Source organism: Solea solea, chromosome 12 (assembly GCF_958295425.1).
Source record: "Solea solea chromosome 12, fSolSol10.1, whole genome shotgun sequence".
NCBI lineage: Eukaryota > Metazoa > Chordata > Actinopteri > Pleuronectiformes > Soleidae > Solea > Solea solea.
The window spans coordinates 13,947,662-13,966,094 of NC_081145.1; the positions used below are offsets into that span (position 1 = coordinate 13,947,662).

Sequence of the window (18,433 nt, forward strand, 5' to 3'; positions counted from 1 at the left end):
AGGTCACAAAAGCAAAAGCAGGGGGGAAAAAAAAATGTGGGGTCAAGAGCAGAGACGATGCAACACATCGTGGCCACTGTGCTCTTGTTTGTTTGATGCTCATTTCTATTTAAAATAATGTGTTTGTGCGTGCGAAAGGTGCTGCATGTGAACGACCCCTAAGTGTGTAATTTTGTCAATACACAAACACTGAAATAAATGGTTTCAACTGTCATTGAAAAAGTGGAATTATCCGCTTGTACAATGGAGTCAGAGCTTACTTTCTTAAACTCCAGTTTAAATGTTACTTCAGGCACATCCTTGTGCATCAGTAATTTAAAACAATATTCCCTTTTTTTTAACCGTGTTGGTTGGTTGTGTGAGTCTAGCCTCAGCTACTTCAGTCCTGCAGAGGTGTTATCATGAGTGCTTGTTGTTTATTGTCTGATTTTCAGGGTTCAGTGTGTGCCCAGCCCTGCCCTCTTGGCAAGTATGGTATCAACTGCAGCAAAGACTGCTCCTGCCGTAATGGAGGAGTATGTGATCACATTATTGGGCAGTGCCAGTGCCCGGCTGGCTTCAGTGGACGCAGGTATGTAGCTGACACCGCTGGCAGGCCCAACTGCAAAAGGCTTTTGTAAAGTACAAACTTTTATCTCCTACTTTAAAAAACGGGTCAGACAATGGCATGATTTATTAATATTAGTATTTATTGCAGAGGGGTGGAATTCATGCTGTTGCTCATTGACCTATTCTCTCTGTTGACGTCCAAAAAATGCACTTGGTTGTTAAAAGAGAAATAAATGCTTGAATAATCTCAGGTTTAAGAATAGTAAACTTTTTTTAAATAGCCATTAATCCATTGTAGGTGGATGGGAAGCTCTTAATAGGAGTGTTTATGTTTAATTAATCTCGTACTTCATGCCGGCCAGCTAGGTTTCATGTCTCAGGCCGCCATCCTTCTCCACTCCCAACCCGTCTATTGATCTCACCATGGACTACATGCTATGTGGAATCTGCTCATTAATTATAAGTAATGGGCTCATATAAAGGTCTCATTGAAATCCACAGATCCTTTTAGTTCCTTGTTCCTACCAGAGCAGCCCAGAGCAGTCTGGGTTTATTAGTTCAGCTAAAGCAATTGTCTCTTGGATGGAAACACTACTCCGACAAGACCTTTCCTTTTACTTTATTATTTTGCAAAATTGCCCTCATTCATTTTCTCAGTGGCAGGTGAATTAACCTGCCAGGAATAATCTCAGATTGTGTTAGCCTCCACCTTCCGCTGTCTTGTATAATAATACAGTTGTCCCCTGACAAAACTAAAGCTCAGGTAATTTAAACATGAAACATATCTTGACCAGTAATGTAATTGAGCTATTTGTAATAACGTTGTTAGACTCGTGGGACTGATACTCCACCGGGGTCGTAGAGTTAAGTCACTGTAATTGTCTGATCTATTTTGAGAAACTCCTCAGCAATTCCATTTTTTTTTTTGTATTTGAGGTCTTGTGTTTACAAAGTCTTGTCTGATTCCTGCAGAGAAACTCAGTTTCTGACTGCTGACTGCACTAAGCTGGGTTTTGTGCTTCCTTGTCATGTGCATGTTAAAGTCTTTTGGATTTATGAAAATATGTCCAAATTAACTATCCGTGATATCAATGATGAAATATAAAAATACTGTTAATAATGTATGCTACGCAGAGGTAGAAAGTAATGAATTACATTTACTCGCATTATTGTAATTGAGTAGGTTTTTTGTAGTACTGAATGTCGAAAAAAAACAAACAACCTTGTTACCTTGTTAAGTAACTTTTGCTTTTGAGTAGATTTTTTACTGTACTTAAGTAAAAAAATTTTAGAATAAAAATAGTGGTACTTTTACTTGAGTAGAAACGCTTAAATGTTTTATTCTAAAATCATGTTTTTCTTACAATGACAACAATGAAAGAGAACTTTTAAAAACAGTTAAAGCAAATCTTTCCATAGTTCATATTTTCTACTTTACACTAGTTTTAAATATCACATCAGCATTATTGGTACTAGTGCTAATATGATGAAAGAGATACTGCCAGAAAATCTAATTATTATGAGTCAGTTTTCAAAGCTGTATCATATATTTAAACATTATATATGTTGTATGTTACACTTTTTAAATAGATGAATCTGCAAGTAATCATATTACTGTAACAATGGGATAGAATCATACTTTCCTACAGTTTTTAAATTTTTTACCAACAACTTCAAAGATTTAGGACAATATGAGAAAGATTTTCATATTTGAAGAGCTTGAAACTGAAAGAGTTTGAGATAGTTATTAATTATAAGTCTATTTTTTCCAAGTATCACGTCTTGGTGTAATTTCATGTTATGGGTCATGACTGTATTTAAATAATGCACATTGTTAAAACACCAACTTAATATGGAGTTGATGTATTTCTTTTTCCACCAGGTGTCAGGATGACTGTCCAGTCGGCACCTTTGGTCCTCAGTGTAACCAGAGGTGTGAGTGTCGGAATGGAGCCAAGTGTCACCACATCACTGGAGCCTGTTTGTGTGAAACAGGATTCAAAGGGCCTAATTGCCAAGAGCGATTCTGCCCCTCAGGCCTTTACGGCCTCATCTGTGACAAGTATTGCCCCTGCAATACCACCAACACTGTAAGGTAAGTGAGATACCGAGGCCATGCACTGAAAACATTTTTCCCTCATCATGAGCCACGGCTCATTCTTGAGTCTGGACACCTCTTCACCATGTCATTCAGTTAGCTTTTAATCGCAACCTTTGCCTCATCCATAATTTCTCAACCACATTCATAGTTAATGCAATGTTAATGCTCTGATTCCAGCTAGAGTTGCGTACTGACCCTAAAAGTCATTACAGAAAGAAGGAGAAAAGGGACATCTATCTGATTTAAAAGAAAAAAAAGCACATACACCCATACATGGATAAATTGGTGTTGGCACAGACCTCACACTTTGACCCTGCTCTGGAATGAAGTGTTGGAATTCTTTTGTTTTTCTTCTCATTATGTTGTAGCTGCCACCCACTTTCTGGTGAATGCACATGCTCTGCAGGCTGGACGGGGCTTTACTGTAATGAGACCTGCTCACCTGGATACTATGGAGAGGGATGCATGTTCCCTTGCAGCTGCACCAATGGAGCTGACTGCCATCCTGTCACAGGTGCATGCATATGCGCTCCAGGCTTTATGGTGAGTGTTCAATTCAATTCAATTCAATTCAATTCAATTCAATTCAATTCAATTCAATTCAATTCAATTCAATTCAGTTCCACTCATTTTTATTTGTATAGCACCGAATCACAACATACTCATCTCAAGGCACTGTACGTAGACAACATTATCCAGAGCAGAGAAACCTAACAATTCACACAATGAGCAAGCACTATAGGCATCAGTGGAGAGAAAAAAAACTCCCTTTTAACAGAAGACAATCTCTGACAGAACCAGACTCATAAAATTTCTGAGTCTGGTCGACGGCAGACGCAGACCAGTCTGACTCGACCTGTTGGGGTGAAAGGAAAAAATTGGGGACAGAGGAGAGGTAGGGGACAGAAAGGGGGGAGAGAAATGACAAGAGAGAGTAGAGACAGTAGAGAGAGACCAGGAGCAGATACAACAATTGTATCAAGTTGTATATTATATACTGTACACTTACTGCTTTGATTGTACTTGTGTCAGTGGCTGCTATAATGGTCATATTTAACTAGCAAGAAATTTGGGTGTCATGATTCATGACCAGTTGACCTTTAGAGATCATGTTGCTTCTGTCACCCGGTCATGTCGCTTTGCAATATTCAGTATAAGAATAAACAGACCGTACCTAACTAGACGCCAGGTCTTCAATCAGCCTAAAGGGTCACATGTTACCCCTCTGTTCATTGAGCTTCACTGGCTACACTTATCTGCCCATATCAAATTCAAATCACTGGTGCTTCATGGGTCTGCTCCCACCTACTTAAATGCTCTCCTAAAGGCTTATGTTACCCCTCGACTACACTGTTCATCAAAGGATTGTGGTCTGGCGGTGCCAACACCCCGCACAAGACAATCCAGACTCTCTTCATGTGTCGTTCCACGCTGGTGGAATGACCTACCAAGCGCTGCTAGAACAGGGGCGTCCCTGTCTATCTTCAAGAAGCTCTTGAAAACCCAGCTCTTCCAAGAGCATCTTCTGTCCTACCACTTACCCTTCTGCACTTGCATCCACCTCAGCACTCTCACCCTCCAACAGTCCACTTTTCCTATCGAGTGGAGTTCTTTCCAAGACTTCTTCTATGTAGCTTATTCCTCTCTTGTAAGTCGCTTTGGATAAAAGTGTCTGCTGAATGCTTAATTGTAAATGTAACAACTTGTTCATTATTTTACCTTTATGTGGTCTGACAACATGAAGCAAACGTGTCAGATGAAAAACACAATTTTAACATAGGCAATGTTTACTGAAAGATTAACAATAATGATGTGAGGCAAAATAGGAAAATGTGGCCTTTGGGGTTGTTCCACAGACCAGCCTGCCAGAGGAGCAAAGAACACTGCGACCACTAAATGTTTTTAATATTAATTTAAGATCTTGTTCTAGCATGCTTTATTTATGTTATTGCTAATTTAATTGCTGTATTTCTTCATTTTATTGTGTGACTTGTTTTATGTGTGACTACTTGTTAAGCACTTTGTATTAATCTTACACAAAACGACTGACTGATTGATGAAGTGATACATTCAGTTAGGTTACTTATGCTGAACATCATGAAAAACAGCATAAAAGGAAATTAAAAGAAATAAAAGGAGATTCCCTTATGAGTAACTCATACTACATGCTATGAATACTTTGTGCATCTAGAGGATGAGTTTTACTTGAAGAGGTTGTAGTGTTGATTTATATGTCGTGCTTTTTTTTTGTAGCCGCGGTAAAATGTATGCGTCATTGTGGTCGTAATGTCCTGGAACTGGTCCCAGTATTACTTTAGAAGCTTTTTTTACACAAGCAGGCAGAAGCAAGGTGAGATATTTTATTATTATGTTATTATGGATGTGCTCAGTTGCACCATAAGAAATCCCTGTCCAAATTATTAACCCTTAGGATACAGAGCATTTTGGCTGCTTTTTTCCATTACTATGTTTAAACTTACAGTAAATACAGAGGCTTTAAGAATGTGTGCACCAAAGAGTGCCTTATATCCTTTTTTTCAGCACAACCTAGGCAATCTGATGACAAAAATCTTTAATTTTGACAAATTATATAAAGACACCTGAGCAAAAAATACTCAAAATGTTTAAGATCCGATTGAATTTGTGAAATTTGGAAATCTGGCACAGTTCAAATTTCACTCTGCTCGTTTTTATGAACAAAAAGAAGAACTCTATTTTGTGACTTCTGCACAATTATTGCTACTTTATATCACCACTAAAAATGCGATATAAAATTAATCATAACTTTGACTCAACAATACATAAGAAGATGAATAAAACCCCACATTTTTAAATGAATATGTGACCTATAAACACACAAACCCCCAGGATGTTCATATAAGGAGTTTAGTTATATATATATATTCATATTTAGTTGTTTGATAACAGCATCAGCAAATTTAGATCTAAACTCAATCACCAACAGGGAGAAACTTCCTGTCCTATCGTAGGTTTTTGTTTTAGTAGTTTTTCTGCAGCTACATTGTCCCTTTTACAACTGTCAAATTAGTTTGGTAACTTCAATCAGTTTTCCCATTGTATTTCTTGTCTTGCAATCTGAAGTTACAGAGCAACAGAGACCAAGAGGGAACATTTCTGCCAGCATTACATTTCAGTGGAAATTGCCTGTGTCTTACAGCGGACTGCTGTGGTGAATTGAGCTACCGAGCGAGGCCGCAGACTGTGTCTTAATTTGCTCCACCTGTTCTTTTTGGCGGCTGCTTGGAAAGGCTGCCAGACCCATTAAACAGACCTAGAGGGCAGGAGCTGGATAGAAAAGGAGGCAGTCAGATGGGAACAGACACACCTCATATGGACAGTTTTTGTGTGTCAGAGTGGGGGGGTGAGTGTGAGCACTCATGGTCGTTTTTTTGATTTCCTTTCTTTTCTTTTTTTTTAAACAAAGCTGCTGCTGTGAAAACAACACATAGATTGTTAGAGAGCTAGAGGTGCGATCATGGCTTTTGTCAGTGTGTTACTTTTTTGTCTTGCCTTTTGTGTGGCATGTGATAGTTATCATGCAGTTGGATTTTTAAAAACTTGGCTGATTATGGTGTTGAGGCTAAGATTAATGGTGAAATTATTTCTCTAGGGGACAGCTGATAGGACTAAGCCTACCCACTGAATCTTTGTTCTGGAGTCCCACCATGGAGGGAGGTAAACTAAGCAAAGTGTTGGAGCAGACTGAGCTCCTGCACGCTTGATTTAGCTCTAGTAATTGGACATGCTCTTTTTGACTGGGACAAAGTGATTACATGTTACCTATTCAAGCATTGTCCCTTGCAATTTGCAAAATGTACTCACAGTAGCATTTCTCTCCCATTTCTACAGATAATATATGTTTTATTGACACTTCAATATCAGGAATAGGAACACAGTGGAAAATGGCTTCCAGTCTGCATGTGTAGGTAGTGCAAATAAACCATTTTCTTTCATTTTTTTTGCTTCAGTATTAGGTTCATTTTCTGTCATGCTGCATGTCACTCTTCCAGAAGTTAGATGAACTGTTACAAGGTGAGACTGATTGGTAATTAGTGGGCCATTTGCATAGTTTCACTAGGTACCAGGCTGATCAATGATTTGTCAGAAGACCTGAACATTTTTTTTGTTAGATACTAATATGTATGATTTAGGTCCTGGACAAGAACGACATGACTGTGTCTCATCATCTCAAGTCTGATTGTTGCCTCCTTTGGCTGCATAGTTATGTAAGGTCCTGCTGATCCCATGCAATGGACTGACAGCCCGTGTATTAATAATGATTCTCCACATACAGACTTCTATCCTTCACAGCTCAGAAGGAATATGAATCAGTAAACTAACGAGAGAGCTGACTTCTCCCACTTGAGAGCAGACCAACCACTGGTCTCTGCACCCTTAGGGTTAAACCAAGTGGAATCTGATGCAGCCATGGATGCAACAAAATCCATGTGGTCATTTGTGGCTGCATGAAGTTTTATCCACGAGTCCAGTCATCAGTAAATTACCTCCACTGGCCTAAAAAACCCCACCCCTTATCCTTCCACATGCCCTGGCCAGTCAAACTTCTCTTCACACTTAACAACTGGAACTGAACTGCTATTGTTAGCAGTCTTGAAGCTGTCATTTTCAACAGAACAAAGGTTATTGCGACCGATTGATAAAAATTTAATCCACAGACAGCTGCTTTTTATGTGAAGTTCGAGGGAGGAGAGATGTTTTAAGATGTGTGTTCTGCCCCTGGCGTCCACTGGCACATCTCCTCCTGTCTCCTGTTTAAACTGAGTTCAAAATGATAATGAGAGCAGTGAGCGGCCAATGGTCCCCAGTGCTCTGGTGAGTGAAGCAAGAGCCACTCAGGACTCCACTGGGCCACTAATTGGAACTCTAAATCATTGTGTCACCTGCCACTCAACACAGGGTTTGGGAAGAAGGATGTGTGAATCTTTAGACTGGCTGTGATCTCAAGCTTAGGGAGGGACAAGTCTAGTGGAGGTGGGCTGTGCTCAGCCTTTAAAGCAGAGAAAGCTTAATTACAGAAAGCTGCAGAGGACAGAGAAGTACTACGCCGTGCCCTTAGACAGCGCACTCTAATGTGATGGCAACAGGCTGCACCATCATGACTGGTGTTATTTAACAGAAGTTCGCGATCTAGCTGCATTCTGGTATGGACATCTGTTACTGAATCTTTGCATCTTTCACCTGGCTAGAATCAAAGAAGAAGAATCAACTCCAGTTGACTTGTATCATAAATTATTGTTTAATCTAAAAGTGGTTAAAAAGACACATAGATTTGACAGTAGTTGGAGATGAATTGAAGAAGTGTCTGGGTTCTCTGGGCTTGGAGTTCTGCCAGTCTCTCCACTGATGAAATGGGGGAGACCCCCCTAGGAGAGAAAGCTAAAGGGAGAGAGTGAGAGGGCAGGAGATAATGAAAGAGAAGTGGAGAAATTGGATTGGAATGGGAGTTGCCAAATCTGAGGCATAGCAGGCAGTAGGTGCTGTCAGTTTATATAGACTGCATAATTGGGAGCCAGGATGAGATAGAATGCAGTGATCAAGAGTCATCTGTCTTCTTCAACTACACTTACAGTCATATATCCATTCAATTTCACAATTGCATTTCTCCACATCCTGTTTACCGATATAACTGGTCTAAAAACAGCTCACTGAGAAAAACAGTGAACTGTCTGGATCTTTTTTTCTTTTTCTTGCATCTGTGCAGACTATTTTGTCCCTGTTTTAGGTCAGCCACAGGCAGGCAGACGTTTATTGTCATGCTGATGATTTCATGACTCATGACTTTATGTATACCATAGGGTGAGGACTGTGCCACAGTGTGTCCTCCTGGTCTGTATGGACCAAGCTGCATGTCCACCTGCTCCTGCCATAATCACGCGTCCTGCTCTCCTGTTGATGGCTCCTGCATCTGCAGGGAAGGTACAGTACAACTGGCAAATTGGGGTGTCAATTGGTTTTAAAACTTTTGTTTTTGGTTGATAACCTTTTAAAGTGAGACAGCATTGACCTGAGGACTCACGTCTTTAAGGTACAAACCTTTGTGTACATGTTGGATGTGAGCTTTTCGACCCAAGAACTTTTTTTTTCTCTTCTCAGACTGTTATTGCTGAATGATTTTTTTCAGGCCATGAAGAGGTGATAGTATTTCAGCAAAGGCATTCGATCAAGTGTGAAGTTACCTGCTTCAAGTCCAGCTGGGAACAACTGTCGCATGTTACTCAATCTCAATACTGAGTCTCTTCCTCCCCTGTTTGCTTTCAACTATTGAATAAAGTCATAACAATAAAATAGTCTGGTACAGAAATCTACAGGCACAGCTCTTGTGTTGGGATGGTGCAGAGACCTAAATGCAAACCTCTTTCCTTCTTTCTTTTACTGCTACGTCTTCTGATCAATACATTGTAACCAAATGCCTGCATAATTAATAGCCTGAAATGAGCTTTTCAACTTTTACAAATTAGTGCTAGTATTAACAAAGTCTGGATGTAGATTCTCGGCCATCCACAAATGTTCATCTCCCCAGTAGTAATCAGCAACACTAATAATAATATTTAATAATAATAAAGATAAAATATTTCACTGTCAACCAAGGTCCAAGCTCCAAATAAACCAAAAGAAAGTTATATCAAAAGTATGACTTTCTTTCATATTCTTTAATCTTGTTCCTTTAGTCGATCGTCAGATTTATTTCGCGGGTTCAATCCCAGGTTGGGAATCACAGTGCCATACTATTATTTTGGTTGTTTTTCTGTTTAAATTATTAATTTCAATCTAGCTGTATGTACAAAACTTAAATAAATGATGTCTTAAGTTTGACATGTCTCTGCTTTTCCTTCCCTCAGGATGGCAGGGAGTGGACTGCTCCATCCTCTGTCCCAGTGGCACATGGGGCCTGTGCTGTAATCAAACATGCTTATGTGCCAATGGAGCTGCCTGTGACCCCGTGGATGGCACCTGCACTTGTTCTCCAGGATGGAGGGGGGAGCACTGCGATGAGTCGTGCCCTGTAAGTGTGTCTACCAGCTGAGAGGAGGAAACATTTGGGCCCTGAAAGTTTTTGGAGCTCCATACAACATAGTGTGTGTGTGTGTGTGTATTACCCATTTAAAACCAGTGAGTCTTTATCACTTACAGGATGGCACTTACGGATTGGAGTGTCGTGAGCGCTGTGACTGTACCCATGCCGATGGCTGTGACCCAGTGAGTGGCTACTGCCGCTGCTATCCCGGCTGGACAGGTCAGTACTGCTCCTCCAAAAGAACATTCAAGAACAGAGACAACATTTAAACTGTGTAACTAGCTGAACATCTTCAGCGTCTTAACATGCTTGTCAGGTATATTTATATCCCCGAACAGAAAACATGCTGCCCTTTGTGAGTGTTTTACAGTGTGTCAACAGAATGTCTCAGTAGTGTTTTTGTTAAATGTTCAATTTGTTTTGCTACTGAGCTGACGGGGTATGTGAGTGAGAGATGATTGGAATTTAGCTCTAAATGAATTCTCTTGGCTTCCACGCTGGATGCTGATATGCAGTCATGCGTGTAGTGCGTCCATTATTGGTTATATACAACATCTTGCATGATTTAGCAGATAAATATTTGGAGACTAAATCAAACCTTTGCTCTCAAGACTTTTAAACACAGAAATGTACCCTATGATGTTTTCATTTTTGGATCTTGTTGTATTATTGTATTGTATTGTATTGTATATATATACCGTATTTATTTAATAGGAGATTCACTTTTTCTTGGGCCCTCTATTTGATCTATGATCCCCCTCCACACCCATGTTTAATTTTATGTGAACATATGTTGCTCTTTGTTGCTTGTCATTTCAAACATTTGCTTACAGGGAAGGAGCAGGTGGCAGAAAAGTGTGAATGTCACAGCAAGGGTGAAAGGATCATTATGCTCAAAAATGTATCGTCACATCTGAATGTCAAATGCAGGGAGTTAGGTAAGGACCTGGTCTCTGAGCCGGGTGGAGAGGTGCAGTCAGGGAAGGAATAGATTCAGTAGGAAAGGTCAAGCCTGTGAGATCTCAGGAGCACCTTCCTTCCAGCCTCCTGAGCTTAGGGCATTTATTCTGGGAAACAATGTGGGTTTTATTATCTGCAAGAGCAGTTCTGGCAAAACGGGGCTCTCATGCTCTGAATCCTGCACAGGTCGGGACCATCTGCCTGCCGTAATTGAGTCACCAGGGTGCAGGGCTGGGGGCAGTGTGCAACCCAGTGGGCCAGACAAACACATACATATTTGAATCATCAAGGCTTGTCAGTATTCTCTCTGAAGGAAGGAGCACCTAGAGAGAGGAGATGTGGGATTTGTCACAGGACTAAGTGAGAGATTGAATAAAATAGCCGTTTACAGAAACACAGTTTTTTTGTGTGTTTAGTTTGTTTGTTTTTCTCTGTAATCATCAGTGCACACACTCGCCCCAGAGTTGGTACGATATCCTACTTTGCTGTCAACTTGGTGTTTGTTGTAGCGTGTGGTTTGCATAGACTGTCAAGAAGTCTAGGACTCTAGGAATGTGTGCGGGTAAGTGGCTAAGCAGTCTGAGACCCTTTAAGTTGTTGCCAGATTGTTGTAAGTCTGACATCAGCCAACGGAGATGTTAAACTGAGTAACCACTTGATGCAGGAGCTTGGTGCTAGTCCATATTAAGTAGGTCTCAACCTTTTATTTCTGAAGAGATTATAGTTCATATGAGAGAGCAGGTGATGTGTATGTGTGTGTGTGTTTACATGACATGAGAGAGAAAGGAAGAGGTTTGCACTGCCCTGCTCACTCTGTACAAAGTGGATAATAGGAACATTGGCACTTCTCAGTGAAAAGCCTCCTTTGAAGAGACTTCAGTTCTGGCTTCTCTAACTCTTTCTTCTTCTTCCTCACTAGGCATCCAAAGCCCCTCTGTTTGTCACCATTAGACTGAAAAGTGTGATGCTCTGTCCGCATTCATTTTCTCACAGTAAAGGCATTTTTTTATTCTGCCTGGTCTAGCAGAACCTCAAACACACATGCACAAGCCTTGCCCTCCTTTTGAAGTCCACGGCTGGGTTTCTAACTAAATCACTGCAACCATGCCCCTTCCTCATCAACGGCAACATTTCCTCTCAGTTACACCTTCATCCGAGCCCTAAGGCACTCTAGTTACTGTACAACATTAGTCCCCAGAGTTTAGTCCAGGTTTAACTCAAAGGTACTGCACTAATGCTGCTTTAACGACCTCACCATTCTCAGATATTCTCATTCAAAGGAAATATCAAATGAGGCTTCGAACTAAGGGCGGATGCATGAAAGGTTGCTGGAGTGCCAACGCGTGTGTCGGAGTGTGTGACTGTGTGTGTGTGTGTGTGTGTGTGTGTGTGCTATTGTCTGTGTTTGCAGCAATGTGCTTTATTCTATGAACCTGAGCATACATATGTAGCACAGTATATTACATGTCATTTTGCCCCTCCGTATTTTGAAGGCAGGGTTATGGCTGAGAGAAAATGTGTTGCTCTGATGAATGTGCTAATGCATCCATGTGCATGGGGAGAGCTCTGTGTTGATGCAGTGTTTTGCATTTGTTGGTTGGAGTTATGCCAAACACGCAATGACACATCCAGACTGTGTGCTTGTAGCCTGAGTACTTCCCTTCGGCACTGTACACTACCCCGGTTCTGCTGAAAGAGAATGGAAGACAAGCCTGGCCTCTCTGGAGACCCAACCCTCTTAATCAACACAGTGCACTGGCAGGGAGCCTCAGTCAGATCAAAAAATAAAATACATCGGGAAAAAAGAAACAGGAGTCTGAGCGGGTGGGCTGAACTAAAAAAAAATAAAACACACACAAAACTACAAATTCTTCATCCAGGACTAAAATCAATCAACGATCCATGCTGGATGTATAACTCTCCACAGATCTGCTGTGATAAGACACTGTAGATGCTGTGCTTTGGTGGTGTGTGGATTTTATAACTGTTTAATATATTTCAACACACCAGACTTTCCTACTTAGTGTGCATTCGCCGAATAATTATCATTGTAATGTGTCTGCAGGAATCCATTGTGACAACGTGTGCCCACAAGGCTTCTGGGGACCCAACTGTTCGTTCACCTGCTCCTGTCAGAACGGAGGATCCTGCTCTCCAGAGGACGGTACATGTGTGTGTGCACCCGGATACAGAGGCACCTCCTGCAAAAGAAGTGAGCCTCCTTTTTACTATATAAAGGCCACCTTCTTTCTGTCAAGTTTATCAGAAACGAGTGAGACCGAAGGTGGTACAGTAACACGCTCCATGAGAGAGCTGACCTTGCTTTGATCTTGGAGGAACTTGTTTGAAGGTTGAGCCAGCTGAGGAGAAGCACTTGGTTGTTGCTCCCAACTGCTCGAGTGTAAACCCTTCATCAGTGCTATAACTTAATAACAGTGGCCTTACAACATTACAACACACACACACACACACACACACAGACATGTGTGCACACACACGCATGCGCACACACACACACACACACACACACACACACACAACCCCCTACCCTGTCCTCAATTACCAACTCTCAGTGGGAGATTCACAGTCTTTACCCAAGCCTCATCAGAGGGCGCGCTCACTGGAAGCGCCATCTCTGGTTTCTGAATGAGGTCGGTCTGAAGCTGCACTCAAGTGATGCGTCCACTGATTGGGAGTGAAATTCACAGTCACAATCCTGTGATGTGATTGTGTGTCCATATTCAGCATCAAACACAGGTTATTTTATCCTCACCGCCACAGTTTTGCTGTTAAAACTTTAACTGAAACATTACACACGTCTCCAAAGGCTGCACTAGATGCTTTAAATTTTCCAGAATCACTGTTTGAAAACAGGAATGTAACTATCCTGAGAAGAAAATATGTTTTTATTAATAATTGCAGCCTCTTATCATGGTTGCACAATTAAGACTCTCTGAATCCTGTAAAATCTCTGTGCAATTATCTGTATAATGCCTTAGAGCAGTAGAATAGAATAATAGTTTCCATTATTTCAATTAAATCCACGTTATTAATACACAGTTGTGTGTTTATCTGTTTTGGGTATTCATAGAGCTACTCTCAAGATATTACATAAAATGTAATATCTTACTCTTCCATCTCTGGCAGATGAAATAAGAGTGATTAATACAGTGACTGACTTTCCTTTCCTCTCCCTTGCTCTCTCTCTCTCCCTTGCTCTGTCTGTCTTTTCTGCTCAAATTCTTTCAGCCATGATTATTATGCCTCCGTGGCTGCCAGAGACATCATGTTTTTTGGGTGTCCATCCGTGCACCCATCTGTCCCTGTCACACATTTTGATGGTCAAAGTTGAGGGTTGCTGTGCACGGTGGCTACAATATCTCACAAACACCTCAAGGGAATGTTGTCAAATTTGGTACAGAGACGTTAAATAAGACCTTTGATTTTGGTGATTAAAAGTCAAGGTCACTGTAAGCTTACAAAAAAACTTGCTTCATTTTTCGAACAAAATATCTCACCATCTCAATCGCTGGGACAAACAAAATGAAAATGTGCTAATTAGATTTAGATATTCAAATGTTAACATCACTTATACAGAAGAATAAAGATGGCATGTTTGGGAAGAAAATAGTGTAATCTGAGACTGTACTGGTCATTGGAGGCATACAACTGTACGTAGAATGACAGCCAACATTCCAGCCAACATTTATTGACGTATTTCCTTTATCCTGCCGCGCTGTACCGGCTGCAGGCTGCTCTCCAGGCTTCTACGGCCACCGCTGCAGCCAGTCGTGTCCACAGTGTGTCCACAGCACCGGGCCCTGCCACCATATCACAGGCCACTGCGAGTGTCTGTCCGGTTTCTCTGGTTCTCTGTGCAATCAAGGTAAGTGATTGCTGTGTCTTTTTGACCTTTAGCTTCTGTTTCATCAAGTCTTAAATTAATTCACTGTGAAGTTTAAGAAAAACACAGCTTATATCTGAAAATGTCTTGACAGCTGGTTTCATCATAAAATAATTTTAATAATGATTTAAATTGTCAATAAAATTGCATCAATTATAACAACATAGAATAATGTGTAGGTTACAATACAGTTTGATGTTCTGGGCCTCAGTAACATGAAATTAAACCTTCTTATTTGAGGACATAGACACATACGTGCAGTATAGTCCCTGCTCTTCTTACTGGCTCTAATAAGATCAACGTATAACCTGCACCTTCTCCCACTGTCATCTCAGCCCTAAAACTTTGAATAATTTCTATTATCAGTGCAACCCAGACCAAGAAGAAAGCAATAGTTCGCCATCAACATAATCCTAAATATTGCTGAGAGACACTTTTTTAAATGAAGGATGAATTCTTTTTTTTTTTTTACTTGCACCCCGTCCTGAGTGTGCAGTGAACGGTGCATGTAAAATGTTTCACTTTTACAGCATATGGAGACAAAGACCTAGCACTTGTGTTCTCCTGGTTACCTTTTGATTTCAAGGCAGCCAGGCAAAACTATCTCGTTGAATTGCCTTTGTGTTGTTGTTGTTCTTGCACTTGAGTTATAAATAATTTTTATCACAACTGTTTTTCCTAAGCCAACACAGGATATGAAAAATGCTTTCCTATAAAAAGTAATGTCTTTTATTTAATGATGTAGATAGCTACTCATTGTACGTCTGTGTTAAAACGTAAATGTTAAAAGTTTAAATGTGAAACAAAAAAGAGAGGAAAATGTAATATAATAATACTATTATAATGATACTAATATTATTATATTTGGCCCATATATAATATAACAATACTCAATCATCTTATAATATACATACATACATCTTTATAAATTACAGATAGGCAATGGGGAATGTTTGAATTCTCTTTTATGGCTTTGAGCAGTGTCTTACAAATTAAAGTTTAATAGGTTAGCATAGGAAAAAAGAAGTAATGAGAGCTGGTCCTAATTTGCCTGGACTATAATTACTGGTGAGCAGGCGTTTAGCCAGGAGGGACAAAGGTGGCCAAAAAACATGCACGGTGTCCCCTTGTTGCTCCACGTTGGCATCGTCACATGTCCTCTGTCCGGCACACAATCTCTCAGCCTAATGAAGCCCTCCCGGTGTGTTGAGGTTTGAATCCCCAGAAGCAGCCGTATAGGAGAGGCAACCTCGTGGCCTAATGACAACCTGCTTGAAGAAGCTTGAAAGAGCTCTCAAGAAGAGGGGAAAGCCAGTTGAAATGTAATCATTAAAATCACTCCACATGAAAATGAGTTAGACCCATCTCTTTTATAGCCAGCCACCTTATCTGATATTTCCAACACTGGGCTATTTTCGCTCTATGAAGCGTTTGATGTATCTGCTGTCACTGCAGCTCCCTGATCCTGATGGTTAGATACACCTTGGTTCAATTAGTCCCACAGTCCAACAAGAAAACACAATGGAGGTTTCATTTGAAAGTGACATCTTTTATTAAATAGTGCTAGAGAGCATTGAAATATTAATTTCATAAAAAATGTATACAGTGGTCTGTGTACATGGTCTATTTCAGAGGCACATCATTCATTCCACTCCAGTGACTGTAAATGGGGCAGTTGTGCCAGTGGAGGTAGTGATCAAATCCTCTGTTTGTCTAAACAGATCACTTCATGTCCACTCAAATAAAACAGCATCATCCATTAGAGAAATATGTTTACTCGTACACTTTGTTGTCGTAATGTTATTGAGTTTTACTTGGAGACCAGGCTTATGGGTGAAACTTGTGTGTGTGTGTGTGTGTTCTAGTGTGTCCGAGTGGCAGGTATGGCAGGGTCTGTGGTGAGATCTGCCTCTGCACCAACAATGGCACATGCAACCCCATCGACGGCTCCTGTCAATGTTTCCCCGGTTGGATAGGAGAGGACTGCTCTCAGGGTATCGCTTATTTCCTTCCTCTTGTGCTTAATTTGCTCCGTTTCTTTAATTTCCCTGATCTTGTAGTCCGTCTCCACTCCTAATTTCTCTCCCACACTAACCTCTGGACACATGATCAATTTTCATGACCCCTCACACTCCAACTTCTACGCTCAATCCCCGCTGATGTGAAACACAGCTTGCTTAAATGATTGTTGTAATGCATTATGCTCTTTGATTTACAGCACTGTAGGCCAAAGATCATTAGCAGATCATGAGCCGCCATGATGTGGGAAATTGACGTGTGTGTGCGTGTGCGTGCATGTGTATGTGTGTGTATTATTGCATTGCACTACTTTACGTAAAAATACCTTGCAATCGGAAATACAGTTACATTACCAGTAATTTACTGATTTCACTGATTTCTCAACAAAAATAATGGGTTTGTTGGCAGAAAAACAAAACTCTGGCTTTTCTGTAAGTATTTGTATGAAGTATTTGGGCCAATATTGCATGTTATCTACATTATGCTGAGAATATCTAGGCATTTCCTTAAATGTGGACGCAGAGTTGTATGTGCCAGTGTGACCATGAGCTTAAATTTGCAGCTTGCCCCTCTGGACACTGGGGCCCCGATTGTCTCAACTCATGTAATTGTCATAACGGCGCCCAGTGCAGTGCATACGATGGCGAGTGCAGGTGCAGCCCAGGCTGGACTGGACTCTACTGTACACAGCGTGAGTCACTCACATGCAGTCAGCAGACACACACTGTCACCTACTGGCCGTCTAACAGAACTGCTGTCGATGTATGTACATATATATATATATATATGTATATATATATATATATATATATACACACACACACATATATATATTTATGTGTATATATTTTTATATATATATATATACATATATACACACACACACATATATATATTTATGTGTATATATATATATATATATATATATATATATATATATACATATATATATATATATATTATTAAGTTTTAAGTTTTCTTTTTTAGGGACCCATCAAAACAACACTAATGGTCACTTCATGGTTTTTCTTATTATGCATTCCAGTCATTCACCAAAAGACTAATGCAGATCATCAACATCATTCCACTAATATGAATTCCATTATTTATCACCCTAAGGGTGGAATAATGTTTTCTGCTGTTGGACATAGACATCTCATTTGTTGTATTTTTCTTTCTCTCACATCTATATCCAGCTATATCCAGTTGTCTTGTTCTTTGTCTCCACCTCTGTGGTAACAGCATACACGCGTTTTCTGCTGAAGAAGGAAATGTTTCATTTCCATTAATTGTCATTGTCCTTTATTGAGTATGCTGCAGAGACTTTGAAAGATATTGATTTCCCTGTTCCTTAGCAATATGACCTTGATTCTTTACATTGTCTTCCCTTCTCTTTGTTTTATCCGCCCTCCCTCCCACCCCGACATTTCGTACATCCCTGTCTCAGGCTGTCCTTCAGGTTTCTATGGCAGAGATTGTTCAGAGGTCTGCCGCTGCCAAAATGGAGCAGACTGTGACCACATCAGTGGCCAGTGTGCTTGCCGAACTGGCTTCATTGGGACGAGCTGTGAGCAGAGTTGAGTCGGCCCAGCACATGTTAAATTACCCTTTGTGTGTATATGTGTGTGAGTGTGTTCCATAAACTCACACACTCATAGTGCTTTAATTTAGTCATGTGCCTCTCTCCCATGCAGAGTGTCCTGCTGGTACATTTGGATACGGTTGCCAGCAGCTGTGTGAGTGCTTGAATAATGCCACCTGTGACTATGTGACGGGAACATGCTACTGCAGCCCCGGCTATAAAGGCATTCGTTGTGATCAAGGTACAATTATATCATCAAAG

General features: G+C 40.6%; 1 protein-coding gene across 7 annotated transcripts in view; it reads left to right on the top strand.

Moving 5' to 3' along the window:
- megf11 (multiple EGF-like-domains 11) overlaps positions 1–18,433 on the top strand; it is a 72,898-nt gene that overhangs the window by 47,770 nt on the left and 6,695 nt on the right. For 5 of the 7 annotated variants that reach the window (XM_058646185.1, XM_058646178.1, XM_058646180.1 and 2 more), the window contains 12 exons: positions 435–571; positions 2,432–2,644; positions 3,019–3,193; positions 8,488–8,608; positions 9,532–9,695; positions 9,824–9,926; positions 12,733–12,879; positions 14,419–14,553; positions 16,437–16,565; positions 17,153–17,281; positions 18,038–18,166; positions 18,285–18,413. In XM_058646185.1, coding sequence (XP_058502168.1) covers positions 435–571; positions 2,432–2,644; positions 3,019–3,193; positions 8,488–8,608; positions 9,532–9,695; positions 9,824–9,926; positions 12,733–12,879; positions 14,419–14,553; positions 16,437–16,565; positions 17,153–17,281; positions 18,038–18,166; positions 18,285–18,413 — 1,711 coding nt within the window. The remainder of the gene's footprint in view (positions 1–434; positions 572–2,431; positions 2,645–3,018; positions 3,194–8,487; positions 8,609–9,531; positions 9,696–9,823; positions 9,927–12,732; positions 12,880–14,418; positions 14,554–16,436; positions 16,566–17,152; positions 17,282–18,037; positions 18,167–18,284; positions 18,414–18,433) is intronic. The other 2 variants (XM_058646183.1, XM_058646184.1) reach the window with 1 other exon arrangement.